Source organism: Pan paniscus, chromosome 4 (assembly GCF_029289425.2).
Source record: "Pan paniscus chromosome 4, NHGRI_mPanPan1-v2.0_pri, whole genome shotgun sequence".
Classification (NCBI taxonomy): domain Eukaryota; kingdom Metazoa; phylum Chordata; class Mammalia; order Primates; family Hominidae; genus Pan; species Pan paniscus.
Window position 1 is genome coordinate 142,874,265 of NC_073253.2, and position 20,958 is coordinate 142,895,222.

The 20,958-nt window shown below is 38.1% G+C and overlaps 1 protein-coding gene across 7 annotated transcripts in view; it reads right to left on the reverse strand.

Annotated features, from left to right (window-relative positions):
• Positions 1–20,958, reverse strand: part of JAKMIP2 (janus kinase and microtubule interacting protein 2) — a 197,352-nt gene that overhangs the window by 36,185 nt on the left and 140,209 nt on the right. For 6 of the 7 annotated variants that reach the window (XR_008625448.2, XR_008625446.2, XR_008625447.2 and 3 more), the window contains 10 exons: positions 20,225–20,281; positions 19,218–19,337; positions 18,147–18,275; positions 15,478–15,561; positions 14,735–14,797; positions 11,193–11,291; positions 9,926–10,024; positions 8,204–8,257; positions 7,262–7,327; positions 2,100–2,168 (listed from right to left, as the gene is read on the reverse strand). Coding sequence is in view for 4 of the 7 variants with exons in the window: in XM_034960739.3 (XP_034816630.1) it covers positions 2,100–2,168; positions 7,262–7,327; positions 8,204–8,257; positions 9,926–10,024; positions 11,193–11,291; positions 14,735–14,797; positions 15,478–15,561; positions 18,147–18,275; positions 19,218–19,337; positions 20,225–20,281 (840 nt within the window). In the remaining 3 variants the exon portion in view is untranslated. The remainder of the gene's footprint in view (positions 1–2,099; positions 2,169–7,261; positions 7,328–8,203; positions 8,258–9,925; positions 10,025–11,192; positions 11,292–14,734; positions 14,798–15,477; positions 15,562–18,146; positions 18,276–19,217; positions 19,338–20,224; positions 20,282–20,958) is intronic. The other variant, XM_055112764.2, reaches the window with a different exon arrangement.

The following is a 20,958-nucleotide window of genomic DNA, read 5'->3' on the forward strand; positions in this document are numbered from 1 at the left end:
TCCAGTACCTAGAACAGTGCCTGATACAGACTAATTGCTTAATTAATATTTGTGTTTTTAAAGAGCTTTCAAGGGTAATTTTGAAGAGAAATTGTTCATTTGGAAAGCTTTCTTGGACAAATATAAAAATAAAATAAAATAACAAACTGTTCTTTTTATATGCTTTGACATTGGAGCCTAACCTCTTAGTAAAATGTGAGCACTGTATAAAATATAAGCAAATAATTTATAAGCTATAATGTGCTACACAAATGCAAGTTGTTTTTATAGGATTCCCTCATCCAATAGGAATCCACTACATGTTTTCTAGTTATAATAACATTAATCATAATCTTGTTATAAATTTATGTTTTTTTTTTTGAGACAGAGCTTCGCTCTTGTTGCCCAGGCTGGAGTGCAATGGCGCGATCTCGGCTCACTGCAAACTCCGCCTCCTGGGTTCAAGCGATTCTCCTGCCTCAGCTTTCCGAATAGCTGGGATTACAGGCATGTGCCACCGCGCCCGGCTAATTTTGTAGTTTTAGTAGAGACGGGGTTTCTCCATGTTGGTCAGGCTGGTCTCGAACTCCTGACCTCAGGTGATCTGCCTGCCTCGGCCTCCCAAAGTTCTGGGATTATAGGCATGAGCCACTGTGCCCAGACGAATCTTGTTATAAATTTCTATGCATTGCTGTAAGTTAATAATAACCAATTTTTAGACTTGGTGAGTAAAAAGAAACTTTTAAAATTGTGGTAAAATGCACATAACATTTACAACCTTACTCATTTTTAATTCATTTTTGAGTGTATAGTTCAGTAGTACAAAGTATATTCACATTGTTATGCAACCAATGTACAGAATTTTTCATGCTGCAAAACTGAAACTATACCCATTATACAACAGCTCTATGTTTCCCCTTCTCACCTTCTGGCAACCACAGTCTACTGTCTGTTTCTAAGTTTGATTAATCTAGCACCTCACATGAGTGGATTCATATAGTATTTACAATTCTGTGAATAGCTTATTTCACTTAACGTAGTGTCCTGAAAGTACATCCATATTGTAACTTGTATCAGAACTTCCTTCCTTTTGAAGGCTAAATAATATTCCATGATATGTATACACCACCTTTTGTTTATCTGTTCATCCATTGATGGACATTTGGGTTACTTCTACCTTTTGGCTATTGTGAATAATGCTGCTATGAACATGGGTGTATAAATATCTCTTCCAGACTCTGGTTTCAATTCTTTTGGATACACACCCAGAAGTGGTATTGCTGAATCATATAGTAATTCTATTTTGATTTTTTTGAGCAACCGCCATACTTTTTTTCATAGTGGCTGTACCAGTTTTACATTCCCATCAATAGTAAAGAAGGGTTTCAATTTCCCCTTATCTTTGCCAACACTTGTTTTATCTTTTTGGTTGTGGGAACACAGGGTCTTGCTCTGTTGCCCAGGCTGGAATGCAGTGGTACAAAAATAGCTCACTGTAGCCTCCACCTCCTGGGCTCAAATGATCCTCTTGCCTCAGCCCCCTGAGTAGCTGGGACCACAGGCACGTACCACTATGCCCACTAATTATTTTTTGTAGAGATGGGTTCTCACTATGTTGTCCAGGCTGGTCTCCAACTCTTGCACTCAAGCACACTTCCTGCCTTAACCTCCCAAATTGCTGGGACAGGTGTGAGCCACTGCACTAGGTCTTTTGTTCTACTCTTTTTTTTTTTTTTTTTGATAAGAGCTATTCTAATGGATGTAAGGTGGCTTAGGGATTTTTAAAATCAGATTTACACCCTCCATTTCTGTAATTTTTCCGTGTTAATTAAATAAAGTGGAAAAATTATTTAGCCTAAGAAAGAAAACATAAGAAAACTCAATTTTCTTCGGCATTAGTTTTGGATATTTTCCAAAAACTAACATTTTTTGGGGGGAGAATATAGCCTGAAATTGTTTGGTACTTCTGGTAATTTTTTTTCCATCTTCTGTACATAAAATAATAATGGAAAGATGACAAACTTTCATCAGTGCCAGATAAAACTGGTAGAGGCAACTTTAATTTTCCATTTGCCTTGTAAGTTTTTCTTAATTTTTACAATATCTCATCTTGTACTTACCATGTCACTTTCCAATTCCATCATTTTCTGGTGTAGGGCAGCCTCAGCTCCTTCAATCTGCTGGATCCACTAAGGGGTTAACAAGACAAAAGTGTTTGACATGGCTGCTTGATATGGTGTATATCTGTGTGCCCCCATGAGGTGCTCCGTCTCCTCCCCTTATATCTCAGGAAGAAGACTGAGAACTGAAGCAAAAACAACACCTTTTTTTGCTTGTTTGTTTGTTTTGTTTTTGAAACGGAATCTCGCTCCGTTGCCCAGGCTGGAGTGCAGTGACGTTATCTCGGCTCCTGCAACCTCCGCCTCCCGCTTTCAAGCAATTCTCTGCCTCAGCCTCCCGAGTAGCTGGGATTACAGGCGCCTGCCACCACGCCTGGCTAATTTTTGTATTTTTAGTAGAGACGGGGTTTCATCATCTTGGCCAGGCTGGTCTTGAACTCTTGACCTCATGATCCACCTGCCTCAGCCTCCCAAAGTGCTGTGATTATAGGTGCGAGCCACCGTGCCTGAACCACATTTTTATCTCATAGTTCAGAAACAAGACTACAGTCTTCCTTGTATTCATTCATTCACCCATTCAACAAATGCATTTATGGATGACTAGCAAGTGTCAGGTGCTGTACCAGGTCCTAGGGCTGCAGTGGTGAACCAGATCAACAAGACTCCTGCCCTTATTGGAGAACACCATGGGAGGCTTTCTTGTGAGTGATAATTGCACTGGGGTCCAAAGAATGGGTGAGAGATGACTGGGAAAAAATGAAGAGGAAGTTCCAAGTGGAAGGGACATCATGTCCAATAGCTCTATTGTTGGAGGAAGCAGGATGAGAGAAAGAAGGCCAGGTACACTGGAGAATTGGGACAACAGTAATTTTTCAGTATATAAAACTGATTACAGCAAAGTGGGGAAGAATTATTTTTGTGAAGTGGAGGTGTTCTAAATCACATAAAAACTTATCTTTCCCAGTACTCAGAATATATGATATTTATGTTAGCATTGATAAACACTCTGAATGCAGACTTTGAATAATATGTGACCCTACCATATACAGGTTTTTATAGAACAAATTATTATAATGAATCTCTAGCAAGTTAAATGTCAGCTTATATTTTAGGGAAGCAATTGGGCATAATAATTAAGTGGGTTCTGAAGACAGACTACCTTGGCCGTAATTTCAATTCCAGCTTTTCATGGGTGGGTGGCATGGAAAGGTTACCTGATTTCTCTAAGTCTCAAGTTTCTTGTCTGTCAAATGGGATTAATAATAAGTAAAGATTAAGGAAGTAAAAAACATGAGGCAGTATCCATTGTGTATTGGATGTACTAGTGGTATCTCACTACAAGGTACTATTTATTTATTTATTTATTTATTTATTTATTTATTTATTTATTTTTTGAGACAAAGTCTCACTCTGTCACCCAGGCTGGAGTGCAATGGCACGATCTTGGCTCACTGCAACCTCTGCCTCCAGGTTCAAGCGATTCTCCAGCCTCAGCCTCCCAAGTAGCTGGGATTATAGGTGCACGCCTCCATGCCTGGCTAAGTTTTTGTATTTTTAGTAGAGACGGGGTTTCACCGTGTTCCCCAGGCTGGTCTTGAACTCCTGAGCTCAGGCAATCCAGCCACCTCGACCTCCCAAAGTGCTAGGATTACAGGCGTGAGCCACTGCACCCAGCCCCAGATAGTTCTTTCTAGGTTACCTGTGATAAATTATGCAGCACAGCGAGACTTTTATACACAACAGCCTTGATACTTACAAGGGGATACCATGTTCAACCACTCCTTGGCTGTGGGGAACATGGTGAAAGAAAAGAGGCATGCCGAGACTGGAGAGGTGCTAAGTTCTTTGCACATACACATGGTTTCCCCTTGAAACAAATTTCAGTCAATCATGGGTTTTGTGTAAATAGACTCATATTGCAATTGTACCCATCCAAAACCTAAAATCCTTCATCTTGCTTGCTGTCCATTTGTTATCAAGAAACATATTTTTTAAAATCATGTTTTTAAGAGTACTGTGAACTAAAGTCATTACATCATGAGCGTTAGATATAGATTTGTGTGTTGGTTGCTGTTCCTTCCTACTTGTGTAATACAGGACAAGTTACTGAATATCCCAAGCCTCAGTTTCCTCATGTATAAAATAAAAACAATGGTACCCCAATGTACATTATTTGGGTGGCGGATACACTAACAGCCAAGACTTCACCACTACACCGTGTATCCATGTAATAAAAGTACACCTGTACTCCGTAAATTTATACAAATTAAAAAATAGTGGCAACTGTAGAATGGTTGTAAGGAACAGTACATAAGTACATAATGTACTTATGGCATTGAGTGCAGTATCCAGCCCCTAATATGTTCTCACTCAAGGTCACTGCCATTATTTTTAATACAAAGTGACAACTGGGTTTGCTTGTTGGAATTTTGTCTAGGCTCAAATTCTGGCTAAAGATCATACTCCCATATAACAGAGTGCTATTCAAATTGGTAGTCTCAAGACATTCATTGTTGTTGTTTAGAATCACTTGGATGTAGAAACTTTTCTGTGAATCCCACAGACAAGAGGTAAATTTAATCTGTGCATTGCAAAAGTCTGCACAAAAGGCAGCTGAACAGACCATGAGCACTTCAGGGAAGGCTTGTGTCTTGTTCATCTGGTTCCTAGCTTTCTACCACAGTGCTAAGCACAGAGTCATCACCCTGTATTTGTTCAACTGGTCCCTATACCTTTCTTGCAAAAAAAGTAAGCAGAGGCATGGGCTAATTTGCCTCAGCTCCGACAGCCCAGCTCCCATGGGGTCTGCAAAGCCTATTTCCCGCAGGAGGAGGAGTTTGGTGCAAGACGTAAGATCATGGGCTTTAGAACCAGACTCCTTGGGTGTGAATCCTGACTCCATCAACTTCAGGCTGTGTGACCTTAGGCAGTTATCTACCTTTTTTGTGCTTCAGATTCCTTGTGTGAAATAAAGGTCACAATAGTACCTAGTCTCCAGCAGTTAGAAAGTGCCTATCTCAAAAGGAGCACTGCGCAAGTCTTGGTTCTGATAAGCACAGTTGTTGGTTCTGATAAGTACAGTCGTACTGCACCCACACAGGGCAGGGAGCAGAAGATATTTCTCCCATCAGTCTCAGTAAATGTGAGACACACAAGGCTGTATTTCCTTTCTTTCACCTCCTCAGTCCTCATCTTCCATAGAATCAGCCCATGTTTTGTTTGTAGCCCTAAACCCAGGCGATTTTTTCTTGCAGTAAAGAATTGCAGCCCTTCATGATTCCAGCTGAATAAGGCTCTCTCGCTATCATTGCCAGATGATAGCAGCACTGGAGGCACAGACTGTGTTTTTTTCATCTTTGTGTTGTCACTGAAATGGTGTCTTGTGAGCATTCACAAATTCACACCTTTGCTCCTTCAGTTAACATTTATTCATGACTTACTACATGTGCTGGACTGGTGTGAAAAGCTAGGGCAAAAAACAGGGGGTGGGGAGTGGAGAGACACAACTATTTGTCCTCATGGGCCTTAGAGTCTAGTGGTAGTTAGATGGAGCCATATGACAAATGCAAATGGACAGTGCAATGCAATTGTCAAAAGCCATGGGAGCAGTAGCACAGGCCACTGTGGGAACATAGAGCAGGAACACCTAAGGGGGCTTGGATGAACAGGCAGGCTTCCTCATTATGGGGAAGTCTGATGATCAAGATTTAGCCAGGCAGAGGTAGAAAGGCAAGATGGGACTATCTTCCAGGTAAAAAGATCAGTGTAAAGGACCAAGAGTGGAGAATGGAGAGAGAAAGAGAGAGAGAGAATGGAGGGAGAGAAGGGAGAGGAGACACTAGAGAAATAGGTAGATAAGACTCAAATCCCAGAGGGTCTGTATGCCAAATTCTAAATTTGGACCTTCTGTTAGAGATAATGTGGCATTTGCTGGGGAGGGATCAGAGAAAGTGATTAGGTCTGTAATTAAACTGTGTAGGAAGTAAGCTTTTTAAAAGAAAAAATTCCAGCTTTCATTTTATTTCACATGTAAATACTTCAATGTGTATCTCTAACAGATAAAGCCTTTCTGTAAAAAAAAAAAAAACAAAAAACAAAACAAAACAAAACAAAACCCACAAGGTTATTGGTACACTTTACAAAATTAACATTAATTACTTTTGTCATCTGATACCCAGTCCACATTAAATTTCTCCAGTTGTCAACAAAATGTCCTTTTTAAAAAACACCTGGTTAAGTGTCTTTTTATTTCATAGCTATACTTCTTTGTTCTCCCTGTTTTTTATTTCATTCTTTTGTTTGAGTAACTTAACTGTTATTTGGCCCATAGAATTCCCTCATTTCAGATTGGAGAGAGCTGATTGCTTGCTCTCATTTTATCCAACCATGTGCACATGACTCTCAAGTATTTACTGGTCCTTTTTTTTTTTTTTTAAAGGAGATGGAGTCTCACTATGTTGCCTAGGCTGAAGTACAGCGGTTACTCACAGGCATGATCATAGGACACTACAGCCCCAAATTCTTGGGCTCAAGTGAGCCTCCTCCCTCAGCCTCCAAAGTAGCTAGGACTATAGCTATACATACCATCCAGCCAGGCTTTATGCATTGATTCATGAGGTACTCTGAATACACCAATTTATCTGGCCATTTACCAGGTTTAGACACAAGGTGGAGCCAGAGCGCAGTTAGTGTTGATTTTCTCCTGACAGTCTCTATGTCGGGCTTTCTGAATGAGAAGGCAATGAGCCCCTACTAAGTCACAGGATCAGTTGGGAGCAATGGTAGGTACACACCCCAGGATAAGTCTATGACAAGAGCAATGCTCCAGTTTATCATCGCCCCACAAAATTCTTCTTTGTGGTTTCCCAGCTTGGTAGGGATTGTGTAAATAATGTAATCCAGAAGGTTTTCTGTTTTTAAAAAATTATATATATTTTTAAGGAACTTCAAAGCAAAAATTAGCCACCCATCCCAAATCAGTGTATAGACTTTTCGTTTGGGTGTTCTCATTCTATCTGGGTTGTACTACCCTTAAAAATAAAATGTGTATTAGGTATTCACACACAGTCATGTGCAGACGGAATGTCCTTCACACCCTAGCCTGCTCGTTCAGTATTAAGCCAGACACCGAGATGATTTGAAATGTTTGTACGGCTCATTACCTTCTCTGCCAGGGACAGCACAGTGCTGGCCTGAATTATGGCCACTTGTTCTTCATTTCTTAAATTCTGTAAAAAATAAGAAAGGCCATCAGCTGAACATACTGACATTATTTACCCCAAAGAAAATACTGTCTGACTGACTGCTACAGAGCATTCTGTATAAGCCTGTATAGAATCTTAACAAATTCCTATTCTGTTTAGTAATAATTATGAACAAAGAGTTAATCAAAACCTGGAAGAAGTATATTAAACGTGATTTTTTAAATATCTCCTTAACACCGATTTGATTTTGTGTCACTGGAGGCATACTTTATTAATAGTCATGTTATGAGAAAAACAGAAACCAAAATGGAATAAAAAACAGTCTCTTCATAGAAGTTTTGATGTAATTTTACTAATTCTGTTCTCTCCTTTGATAATTTTTCAAGGGAAAAACGGTGATTCTTTCAACCTACAAGCACCATTCACATAGTATCACAATAAATGGTCCTCCCATTGAATTAATGTGCCTTGACCCTGTCTGGAAGACGTTTTCGGAAAGAAAATGCATTATAGCCTCCTGGTCCATTTTTATGGCACTGCCAACAACCCTAGCATTTAGCAGCCTTTGCAAATGCGTGACTGATTAATTTCACACTGGATGCCTTTGAGCCAGAGTCAGACAATAATTAGCTTTACTTATTGGAGATGTGGTCGACATTCAAACCTGAAACCTGCCCACAAAAAGCACTTTACCAGGTCTCATTTCTGCTACTACCTTCCAGAGATCCTTACAACCCCTTAGCCAAGTTGTTTGATAAATTGTATATTCTTCCCAAGGAGCAACAGCCTTAAGTGAAATGGCATCTCACTTGCTCTTACTTTACACATGATGCATTGTTAAGTATCTCTTGCCTCTGTTTAGGCCAATTCATATCTATACTAAATCAATTGTTTACTTACCCCATTATCACCCAAGATATCAAGCTGCTTTATGAGATCAGGGATGTTCACATCCTGCAAAATCAAGCAGAAACTCATGTCAAAGACAAATGTGGCCTCCTATTCCATCAGTGCCTGAACATGAAGTTAGAGGAAGACATTTTAGGGCCTGAACTTCCTTGGGATGTTTTCAATCTGGCACACCTAGTTTTAAGTTTCAATTTTGCTTCTTACATGCTGTGTGAACTTGGGTCAGGTACTTAACAGATCATTCTTAATTTTGCTAGTTGCAAAATGGAGATAATAAATTCCTACTTCATAGGCTGAGCTGATCTTCAGGATAAACAGACTGTGTATGAAAGAGTCTAGCATGTAGTAAAAGACTTGGAATATTCTCATTAACTTTCTTCTCATGACTGCCAAACCTTTTTTTTTTTCAATTGTGATAGGCTTTCAGGTATAAAAAAGTAATAGGTAATAAATATAAAGAATCAACCAATTTTATTCTAATTAGCAAAATTCTGACCTGATTGAATTTTGACTGCCATGTAGAAAACTACAGTGCAGTATCATTTTTTTAAAGGTGGTTAGCATTAATTTCATCTATCTTATTTTTACCCTGTTCCTTGAGTCAGTTTGAAGCAGCTGAACTCCATTCGAAAGAGTTCATTGGACTAGGTTGTTTGTGATTTATCTGAGAAAAAATGCCTCGAAGGAAAAGGCAAAGTAAATTCTTTTCATTTGATTACAGTGAAATCCAAAAATTGCTTTGGTTGACAAATTACCATGCCGCCCAGGAAGGCCAGAAGTTTAAACACCAGGACAATGGTTTAAGATGGAAGGCAAGGAAGCACAATATTACTACCAAAGTTTTCTCCACTTTTTACCGTATTAGTACTATGTTCTCCTCTTTCTCATGTTCAAACAGCAGTATAGTAGAGCCCTACCACCAGGAAAGGGAAGGTCTAGCTCAATCTCATAAGTACAGAGAAGGCAATTGAAGCAAGTATATTTGGCAGCTCAGAGTGGGAGCAGGAAGGGCCATGCAGAAGGTAAGGAGACACCAGGAATAGCAGGCAGCATCCCAGCTTTACCCCAGGAACAGATATTCACAATGTGATTTCACTGAAGGACAGTATATTTCCCCGGGGGAAGAGCTACCTCAATTCAACTCTAATACTTAAAATATATCCAGTAGCACTAAAAAGATAATTATATTCTATTTAATATGCAACCTGTTATAAACCCTAAGCCCTTCCAAAAGAGGAATCCTCCCTAAATTAAACACATCAAAAGAGATGATGGACTAGATGACTTCAAACCTTTTCTAACTCTGCAATTCCATGATTATGAATTCCATAGCACCTAGAATGGCTCAACAAAGGGACTCAAACTTTTCTATCTGGCAGACTTGAAATATATTTCTTGAAGTATTAAATCGAATTCACATTTCTCCCAGGTAATTAAGGCTAATTTTGATGCAGCGTCTTTCTTCATATGACTCTGTTCTAAATAATCATGGATGCCTCTGTTTTGTTCTGTTATCATTTGTATATCTGTCACACATTAAAAAACATTCGATTAATTTTCTAGTAGAAGTGACTATTTTCAATTCCTACATAGTTTGTATCAAAATGATGACATCTAGTGACTGAAAGACAAAATAGTCATAAGTAACCTCCCCTTTTCCAATTCCCAGTTTTTCTAATTTCTACAAACATAAAAAATTAAATATCTGCCTACCTTAACACCTTCTTTCATACAGTAGATCTGTAGAGCACTCACACCATCTGAGAATGGGTGAATTTGGAGATTAAATGGAGGGGATCGTCTCTCTCTCTCCTTGAAACACAGTGAAGAATATATGGAAATTAAAAACAAAACTGATTAATTAAACACTAAACCAGTGGTCTCTTTATGCTATTTCAGCAGTTTATTACTGTCATTTGGCAAAAAGAAAAAAATTCAATCTCAAGATGTTCATGATTAAATGTGACGGAAAAAGCTGACTAGTCAACTAAGAGATTGAGAAGAAGAATTTATAGATGGTGTCATCCATTCTTCCAAATGTTTTGATCAGGGAAATGCAGGAAGTGGAGCTCCAGTTTAAACTGTATGAATATTTGGAGCTTTCAAATATCTCAGCGTGGTCTTGCCATGAAGTTTTATGGCCGCTAACAGCCTTTTGCATATTCAATCTATTCAAGCTTTATGAGAAAGATACGTGGGCTACAAAAGAATGACTCTTCTTCACTGAAGCCTACTAACACCTAACTTTTTATCCAGACCTAATTCAAAATAGCCTAAAGAAGAAATAACTGGCAAAATAACAGAAATCAAATGGGAATTTTTCTTATACTTTATATATCAACATACACTGAACCAGATCCTAAGTCAGATTCTGCAGGATACAATCAAAATCTGATGTTTCTATGTTTTACTTGCAAAATAAAAAACAAACACCTGAAATTTGGTCAGATTAATCAAGGTATTTTCTAAGACAAGTTACCTTGCTTCTTAGTCTTTTTTTTCATAAATGCATTAGGGACTAAAACGTTTACTTATAAATTCACATTTACCTACAAAATATTTTTTATATAGCACATTTTGAAATACAAGTACTGAAGTAACATGTTTTAATGAGTCAAAATTTAATTAAGGATGGACATGAGTATTTAAAAACAACGAATGTTGAGGATGGTTGAAATCTATTATTTAACTTATTTAAAAATTATTTATTAGTCTTGCTTATAAAAGATAGTAATGTTGAAAAGCACAGTATCTAAGTAGACAGTTTTGAGTTGCATCAGAGCTTTACCACTTACTAGTCACAGGACTTAGGCAAGTTAGTTAATCTCAGTTGCCTCCGCTATATAATTTTGAGGGTGATTGTGAGGTCCAAATGAGAGTATGAATCTGAAATGCTTAATACAGCGCCTAGCTCCTCAATGTGCTCTGTGCATGTTAATCATTACGATTATTTTTATTATTATCATCATCATTTCCTTACTTCTAGCTCTAGGTTTCGAAACTCCAGCAGCTCATTTTGGTCTCTGGCGTCCTGTAGTTCCTGTTGTAACCGGTGATTTTCTGCCTCCTGTTTTTCTATCTAATAAAGTAAATCCTGAAGTTAGGTAAGCATTGAGAAAAGCACCTACAACTTTGCAAAGCATGAATAGTGTTCAGTTTACTCAGTGAATAAGTCTTCCAGACCATGAAAAAAAATCCCCAAATAGATGTGAATAAAATAAGTATTTGGCTTTGGCTTTCCTTCTAGTTATCCTTCGGTTGAGTTTTTTGAGTCACAGAGAAAAATGCCAGAAGACATCTGTGTTCCTTGGAATTAAAATCTAGGAATTCTGTGAATAGTGAATCTGAGAATACTCACTTTGCCCTTGTGATGGGTCAGAGACAGTCTACTAGAACCAAATTTAATGGTATACATAAGAGGGACTGATACTTCTCATTTCTCGAGTTATATTTGTTACAGAAATTTTTTTTAACAGCTATCATCATACACAAAACTTTGCTGAATTTCAATTACTACAGAAGAAACCAGCTCTTTAACACTGAATTCAAAAACCTTAATAATCTGATGACCACCTAGCTTTCCAGTTTTAAATATTATCACTGTCATCTCTGCACAAACACACCCACACATGATCATGCAAACACTAGAATCTAGAAACTGTGGCCTACCCAATGAACTGACTACTCCAGGAACTCTGTAGCTACTCAGCTCTGCCTGAAAATGGCTCACTTTATCTCCTTTGCTATGTGAGAAAATTCTACACTTCTTTATACACCTTAAAGCTAAGCTCTTAAGCATTAGCACTTAAATAAGCTCTAATGTCCATAAGAGCCTTCCCTAGTCAATCCATTCAGAAGTGACACCTCTCCTTTTGTTTTCCTCTAGACTTTCTTATAGGACCTCTAGTATAACTTGAGGAAGCATGGATTTCAGTTAGCTGTGTACAAATGCACCTTCCCCTGTAGACAGGGTTCATGTCTGAGTTATCTTTGGATTTTTTTTTTTTTTTTTTTTTGAGATGAAGTCTTGCTCTTGTCCCCGAGGCTGGAGTGCATGATCTCAGTTCACTGCAACCTCTGTCTCCTGGGTTCAAGCAATTCCCTTGCCTCAGCCTCTTTAGTAGCTGGGACTACAGGTGCCTGCCACCAGGCCTGGCTAATTTTTGTATTTTTAGTAGAGACAGGGTTTCACCACGTTGGCCAGGCTGGTCTTGAACTCCTGACTTCAGGTGATCCACCCGCCTCGGCCTCCCAATGTGCTAGGATTACAGGCGTAAGCCATTGTGCCCAGCTGTCATCTTTGGCTTTTAAGGGATCAGAAAATCTTTATGAAGTACAATGGATGTTGAGCTTCCCTTGATATTAGCTGTATAGGTGGGCATTACATACAGTAACTATTTAAAATCTTGAATTTAGAAATACAAACCAGGGCCTTTTTACCATAGCACGAATCTTACTTTCCCAAGTATTTACATTTGAAGTTACCTATTTAGGTTCATTGTCAGTTCTGCCATCCCTTTATTTTGTTTATTTATTCTTAGAAGCCTGAGCATAAAAATTCCTCCTTTAGCCCAAAAAGATTAAGACTAACGGAAATCAGATAGAAGACGTAATGGGATTTTTTTTTATGATAAAGAAATATAATAACACTTATTACTGGGCATCTCTGAAACTAATAGGAAAAGAAAGATAGGGAAATAGTGAGAAATTATGTGACATTAATAAATGTAGTCAAGTTTTCTACCCTAGATATTTGTGGCCTAGTAAACTTTCAAAAGTTTGTAGAAGTTAACTTAACATTATAAAGGAGATTCTACTTCCTAGAATCTTCTACTGAATCAATGGTGGAATATTTAGAGAGATTGCTGGTTCTAGTGGTTAATGAAACAATTAGATCAGTGGTTCACAGACTGTAATTCATTCAATGCCAACAAAGTTTCTTTATAGGGTCGCTTAACCTTCCTGAAAGCACCAGTTCTCGATTTTTGAATACCTGCCCACTCTGTATATAACATATACATCATCTATACATCTATGTGATGAACACATCAGCTCTGTCTCACAGCATGCAAAGCATGAGATAGAATGTCTTCACTTTGCCAGACTAGAGGGGAGGTAGGACAAGCATCTTTTTCCTCCTTCTCATGCTTACCAGCCAGGATGTTGTGGTTAATTTTTATTACTTGTCAGGGATAAGAAATATTCATAGAAACAATTCTAAAATAATTTCTGCATAACTTTGGATTGACCTACACAATTGTTTCCCTTACACAATTGGGCTTTCAAATTCTGTTTTTGTCAAACATAATATGAGATTATTTTGTAATTTAAATTAGTCGGATGTGGTGGCACATGCCTGTAATCCCAGCTACTTGGGAGGCTGAGGCAGGAGAATCGCTTCAACCTGGGAGGCAGAGGTTGCCGTGAGCTGAGACTGTGCCATTGCACTCCACCCTGGGCAACAAGAGTAAAACTCCGTCTCAAAAAAAAAAAAATTATTTTGAAATCTTTCACTAGATTTGTAGAAGGTAAATATCAAAGGAAAAGCCACCTTTGAACTGAAAATGTGTTATGTTTAATTGACTCTATGTTCAGATAACCAAAATTAATTATATCTATTCAAGCCTAAGCCATGTTTTTGTTTCTTAATTTGTTAAGTAATTTCCAGGAATACTGTTTTATGTTTTAAAAACAGTATTCATCTAAAAAAATCTTTCATTAAAAAAAAAAAAGACTCAAGCTTAATAAAAAGACTAAAAGTGGGAATCTAAGCCTATGCTAGGTTTCGGCATGGTCTTGGAGTCATACTCTGTCACTTCTTCTCACAAAATAACAAGTTCTATTCATAGAGGTTTCTTTGTTTTGTTTTGTTTTGTTTTTTGGAGATGGGGTTTTGCTCTTGTCCGGGCTGGAGTGCAATTGCGCAATCTCAGCTCACTGCAACCTCCGCCTCTTGGGTTCAGATGATTCTCCTGTCTCAGCCTCCTAAGTATCTGGGATTACAGGCATGTGCCACCACATCTGCCTAATTTTTTGTATTTAGCAGAGACAGGGTTTCACCATGTTGGCCAGGCTGGTCTCAAACTCCTGACCTCAGGTGATCCACCCACCTCGGCCTCCCAAATTACTGGGATTACAGGCTTGAGACACTGTGCCTGGCCCTCGTAGAGGTTTTGTTGTAGATAAACAACTACACAGGATGTGCACGTGTGTGTGTGTGTGTATGTGTATATATATGTACAGTATATATACAGTGTATATGGTTAGCAAATCAGGAGGTTTCAGGGATCACATCCTTTCAAGTCTGCACAATGCCCAGCGCAGAGCCATGCACACGTGCCACTTCACTGATGGTGATGGCGGTGACAGGGATGCCATTGAGCACGCAGCCGAGGACAGAGCAGTGCCGGAAAAGCCTCCCCTTCCCCTGGCCCCTGTGCCACTCCTGAGAGCACCCCCTGCTGCTCCTGGATCTCTCATGATTTTCTCCTCTGCCCCGCTAGGGTGTTGTGCCCAACATACCTTTTCTAAAAGCTCCTGGTTTCTCTTAATGAAAAGTTGTTTATCTTCTACCCAGTGTGAATCCTGTTTGACAAAGAATATCGCGCAGTCAGCATTTCAGAGTGGCACGAAAGAGCCTGTGTTGTCAAACCACTTTGCCAGAGCTGCCTTCTCCCCACCCTGTTTGTTTGCCTGCCAAAGACTGGTAAGTAGCACCCACCCCTGCCAGCTCCTTCAAAGAAATTGGGGCCAAAGTTGCCGGGAAAATTTAATCCCCTTTTCATCATCACTCCCTATTTCTACCTTTTCCAGTTTGAATAATCCAGGACCAGCCTTCTGGGGACTCAGAAGTGACCACACAGGCAAAAAGTGAAAAGGGTCAGAATGCACACAGGCTAGATACATATGGATGGAAAACATTAAAATGCAGAACCATAAATGTAGCATAGAGGCAAAGAACGCAGCTGGAGGGGTGGGTCTTGGTCTTAGCAGCTTATGACAACTCTAGGCTATTTGTACAGGGTTCCTCTTCCTCTGGCATTCTCTCTCTTGCCCAAGCTCATTCACTGTTGTGGCTGGGTTCACACTCTGGCCAGAAAAACACCAGAGACAGAAGTACAGAGTTGAACATTCTAAGGCAGTTTGAGAAAGATCACTGTGGCGAGCCAAGCTGTGTCCTGGGTGCGGCCCATGCACAGGTGAGCTAGAGGAAGGTCAGATTGAATTGTCTGCATCTGCAGAAGAGCTAGCAACCAAATGCCTACCTGCCCTTTCTGAGCCAGAGTCGCTTCTAGGTCTTCAATTTTGGCTTTATACCTTAGCACCTCTGCTTGGAGCTGTTCTTGAGCCTGGTGAAACCGAAATTCCAGAACTCAGCAAGTAAAATGGTTATTCAATATCTTTCTTGACTAGAACTCAACAAGTAAGAGAGAGAGAGAGGAAAAAAAGAAGAATTTTCTATGACAAAGGAATCTTTCTGATCTAAATTCTTGTTTAAAACTCCCTGTAGCATTCTTTATTTTCAGGTTAGTATTCAAACTCTTTAGCTTGGCATTCAAGAACTCCTATTATATTTCCAATCTTTTCCTACTACTCATCAGCCTAGAGTCAAACCCTTACCTGCTGGCATAATTCTTGTTTCCTAAATATGCCTTGTAACTCTCCACTCTTCTCTTTATTTGAATGATTTCTCTTTCATGAAAGCCTTGTTCCATTTTGCCTCCCCAAATTCTTTTGATTTTTTTTTTTTTTTTTTTTTTTTTGAGACAGAGTCTCACTCTGTTACCCAGGCTGGAATGCAGTGGCACAATCTCAGCTTACTGCAACCTCCGCCTCCTGGGTTCAAGCAATTCTCCCGCTTCAGCCTCCCAAATAGCTTGGATTACAGGCACCAGCCACCACGCCCAGCTAATTTTTGTATTTTTAGTAGAGATGGGGTTTCACCGTGTTGGCCTGGCTGGTCTCGAACTCCTGACCTCAGATGATCCACCCGTCTCCGCCTCCCAAAGTGCACCCGGCCTTTCCATTCTTTCAGAGCAAACTTTGTGCCTAAATTTAAGTCCCCAAATCAATTTCTCTCTGTCTTTCTCTTTATATATCATATTTTGTGTGTCTGTGTGTGTAAGTAGTTTTGAATACTAATCTTGTATGGAGCAACTTTGTTGTCCTATGTGATTTAGCCTAGTAATTTGTTTCCTGCCTGTAAACCCATTTTTTTGTTGTTGTTTTACAATCTGGATAGGTTTTTTAGTACAAAGTTGAATAAAAACAGCGATGAAAGATATCCTTATTCATTGTGAGGAGAATAATTCTTTTGATTGTTAAATATTACATTTACCTCTATCAGGTCCAAAAAATAATTAATTTTGCTAAGATTTATTTTAACTGAATTGATGTTGACTGTAACCTATTTTTTCTTGTACCTAATTTTATCTTTTGTTTTCAATGATGCTTTCATCTGTATTATTTTTTAATTTCTAGTCTCTTTAAATTTACTCTGTTGTTCTTTTTCTAACATCTTTATTTCTTTTAGATTATTTTTCTAAGAATGGTAAGTTTTCCTGACTTTAATGGTCAGAGAGAACGCTAAACCTTTATTTAGGTAGAAGAATTAAATGACACAGGGAGGAATCTCCAAAAAGTAAAAGAAATCTCCTTTTTTTGGAGGAATCTCCAAAAAATAAAAATAAAATAATATGCTATTATTTTAATTCCCCAATCCATGTTGGTAAGAACACTTAACCACAAATATTATAGCACTGGGGCATATATATGACAGCCTACAGGCACATTCCTTTGTAATGATTGCTTGCCTGTTCTAAATCGGTGTTTTTTAAAAACCTGCTTATTTACTTATATATGTGTGTATGCATGCTACTGTTGAAAAATGTATAACTGCGTTACATCTACCCTTTCCCACTGAACAATAGTAGTTCTACAAAACTCCTCAGTGCATTGTAGACCCTCCAGAAAGAAAGTAGGATGAAATCACTGGGTGGTCTCGGTGGTCATGCTGCCTTTTGGCTCATGTAAATTTACCTAGGAGGCAATTATAGCCTGGTGATTATGACTGTGAAGTCACAAGGCTAGGAAACCTAGGTAAACCTAGGTAAATAATTTAACTTCACTAAACTACATTTAACTTCTACTAAGCTATTATTTCCTCTTCTATAGAAAGAAGATAATAATCATATCTAGCTCCTAGGGTTGTTTTAGGATTATATAGATAATGTGTGTAAAATGTCAACACAATGCCTGGAACACAGCAAGCACTCAATAAATATTAAGAATTAGTATAGTACATGTCTATCTTTTCTTTTTGTTGAAATAGGCTCATGAGAGGCAGTTATGATATAAAGGAAAGAACATTTGACCCAGTAAGACTTAAGTTGTAATATCAGCTTTGCCATTTACTATTTGTGCGATTTGGGGCAATTCAATTAACCTCTCTGAGTGTCAAATTTCTCTTTTATAAAATATCTGCCTTAGGGGACTGTCTCAAGGGTTAAATGAGATAGTGTCTGTGAAAATTCTGGTAAGTTGTCATACGTAAATGCTGGGCACTTATTAACGAAGAGAAGACACTGGCTCACTATTGCTTTTGAAAGATAAAAAGGTTCTTTTTCTAAGCAAGAAACTAAAAAATGGCTTAACAAAATCCAATATTGTCTAGCTTTGAAAATGTATGTTTTCAAACAGCAAGAACAAGAACTATGTACTCAACTATCTTTAAAAGAACAAAAGCATTGATCTAAGCTGGTTCTAATGTTTCTAGAGTCAAGGTTTGTTGACATAAAAGCCATAACAATTCAAAAGCTGCAGAGGAGAGAAGAATACAGGGAAAGCTGTCTTATTGATATTTTTATGTCCACGGTGCTTTTATGCTGTGACTGCTGCACGCTAATTCAGAGCACTCTCACAGATACACACTAACCTTGGCTTCCCGTTCAGCGTCGATGATGCCTCCCGTCTGCTCCTGTAGGAGGGCATATGCTCTTTGGAGGGCCTGATATTCTTTTGTTAATTGTCGAAATCTTAGTTCAGATTCTTCAGCTGCTAAACTCTTGAGGTTAAGAAAAAAAGCCCCAAAACAATTGTGTTATGTTCAGGTCCTGTTTTCAAAGTGAAATATTAACATTTGCCCACTTTTTACAAGAAGTAAAAGGTTGTTTAACAGTCTATTTGATTTTATTTTTAGCTCTGAAGTGTATATACGGGCACAAATACTGTAACACTTTCAAGATGGACACTGCAGAAATACATAAATATTTATTTTAGTAAAAGAAGCATTTAGCATTTCATACATTTCTCATTGTTATCATTTGAGCTTAGAATGTAGTCAATTTTGGATCCAAATAAGAAAAAGTCATACCCAGATTTTGGACCTAAATTTGAGGAAATGATTCTCTAGAATTTTCTTATTTCTTTTCAGTATGTTCATCTCCAGCAACTTGTTTTTTTCCCCCAGATAAATCATAAAATCTGTTTTATTGCATTACATCTTAAACTTCCGGACATAACATAATCAGCAGGGAATTTTGGGAAACAATGCAGACTGGGGTGTTTCACTCCTAAGATCCTGAGTCAGGAGTTGCATGGTAGGGTCCAGGACTTTTCATTGTAACTGAGCCCTCTAGATCATTCTGATGAGGGTGGTCCACAGAACACACTTCACTCAACAGTGTCAGACCACATCCAAAAGTCTGCTAAGGCCTTTTGGGTTCCTACCTTCCCTAGATAAAGAATATTGGAAAGTAACTTTTATTTTGAAAGAAGTCTTCCAATTAGAGAGTTGAACTGGAGAGAAATTTCTAAAAGGTTTACCGCTATAAGTGAAGCTATTTTTCAAGAGATAATAAAGTGCAGCCTCAAAATTGGTTACTATTATGAGATCACTTTGTGCTGTTTATATAAAGGAGATGAAAAGTGAAATCCTTTTTCTTCCCCCTTAAATCAAAGATTCGGTGACAATATCACCCTAGGCTAGAGAAGTAGAAAAGCTTACTTCATCCAAGTCATCATCAGGAGTAGCGGGTGTTCTGTCTGTTCTAAATGAGGCCATGGATGATGTCTCTGAATCCATGGAGTCCTCATCATAGCCAATAAACGGGTCCAAAACAGGCCTCTAAATGGAGGGAAAGTACCTATTTACTGACACAGCTAACAGTAGGGAAAGTTGAATGTTAAAATACTGTCAACTGGCATACGTGTAAGTGAATATAGAAGACATGGATCCTCTATGCTTCTTTGTTGAAATAAAAACATTAGGCATGAGCATAATAATTCCAATAAGTGTTTCTCTCATACTATTTCACTTCTGACATCTTAAGAAAAATTCATAATATGTAGCTTTTTTCATAGAAACACTGAAGCCTCTTTCATATTACATTTTATATCATGATGAGCTAGTGTGGTTTACTCTTTCCTGTATTTAAACTATGACCAAAGGATTTTGAAAACTCAGGTATCTATGTGATGGAGATGATCAAATCTTAAGTCTTTTCATCCAAGTCCACATTAAAAACAAATGGTATACTTGGTAAAAAACAAAATAAAAATCAAATAGACAAACTGAATAACAAAACTTTGTGGATTATAAGAGGCTATACAGATATTGATGGATTGGGAGCATTGTTATCAATAAGATTGTCTGAATGAATAATGAAAATGTATTAATTGTCATAAGTGGGAGACATCAAATCATGTGCATTTCTTGAATATGACTCTCCAACTTGTCAGGTAATCCTTTGTACATCAAACCTAGGGGCATCTCCATTTAGAGAAAGTTATATTAAAGCAAACCCCTTTCAGGTTAAAATTTACAACAGAATCATTTCTAGACTTCGAAGAAATGTCAACAGAAAATATTTTCTTCTAGCAAATAATGCCCATGGTTTGCTGCAACAGTTCTGGAACACCTGATTCATCACATCTTTGTAGGAAAATTCCATGCCAAGCCTTATCTCTCTGGCTGTTTGTGGCAAATGCCTGATAACTTTGATTTCTTATTACCTTAATTGGCTTGGAACTTCTTCTATGCTTTCTTCTACGGATGAGCTTTTCTCGGTCCTGGAAAACAGAAGAAAGATTTTCAGATCCAGAATTGGTAGATGTTTCTTTATAGTTTTTTTGCAAAGACAGAGTGTTCTTTCCCATAAGGCATTATATTTGGAAAAGAATAAGACTTTGTTTTTTAAATTTTGGCAACTTTTGGGATTGATACTTAAGTATATTCAAAACAAGAATCTTCTACAACTATTCCTGATGAGTTATGTGGATCAAGGAGCCTCATGATCAGAAAGTGTACTGTGTTCCTAATCAGAATCCTGTTTTATACTTGAACATCAAGTAGCTATGAAAATAGTTACTTATATTCCCCCAAAGCACAGTACTTTAGTCCTCCTAGATCCAAAATTACTTTAAATTTGTGTTAAAAATATAATTTCACAATAAAGTAAAACCGTATTCTTTTCATTTAGTCATTTGAAATGCATAGAAAGCTGTCTTTGGCCTATTTTTGCATCCTTGTTCTCACCTGCAGTCCCTGAAAATAGGACAGAGAACAGAGTAGCTAGTGGGTTGGAGCCATTTAGTGTTTCTGTTTTGTCTTCAGTTTTTAAAAAATTTTCTGGGAATCTCAAAGAATGCCTAGAAATATTGATCAATTTCATGATTTATTGTTGCTGTGAATAGAGATATCATGGGAATTTGGGGTTTATTCACTAAGCACTCCATGTATTTACTGT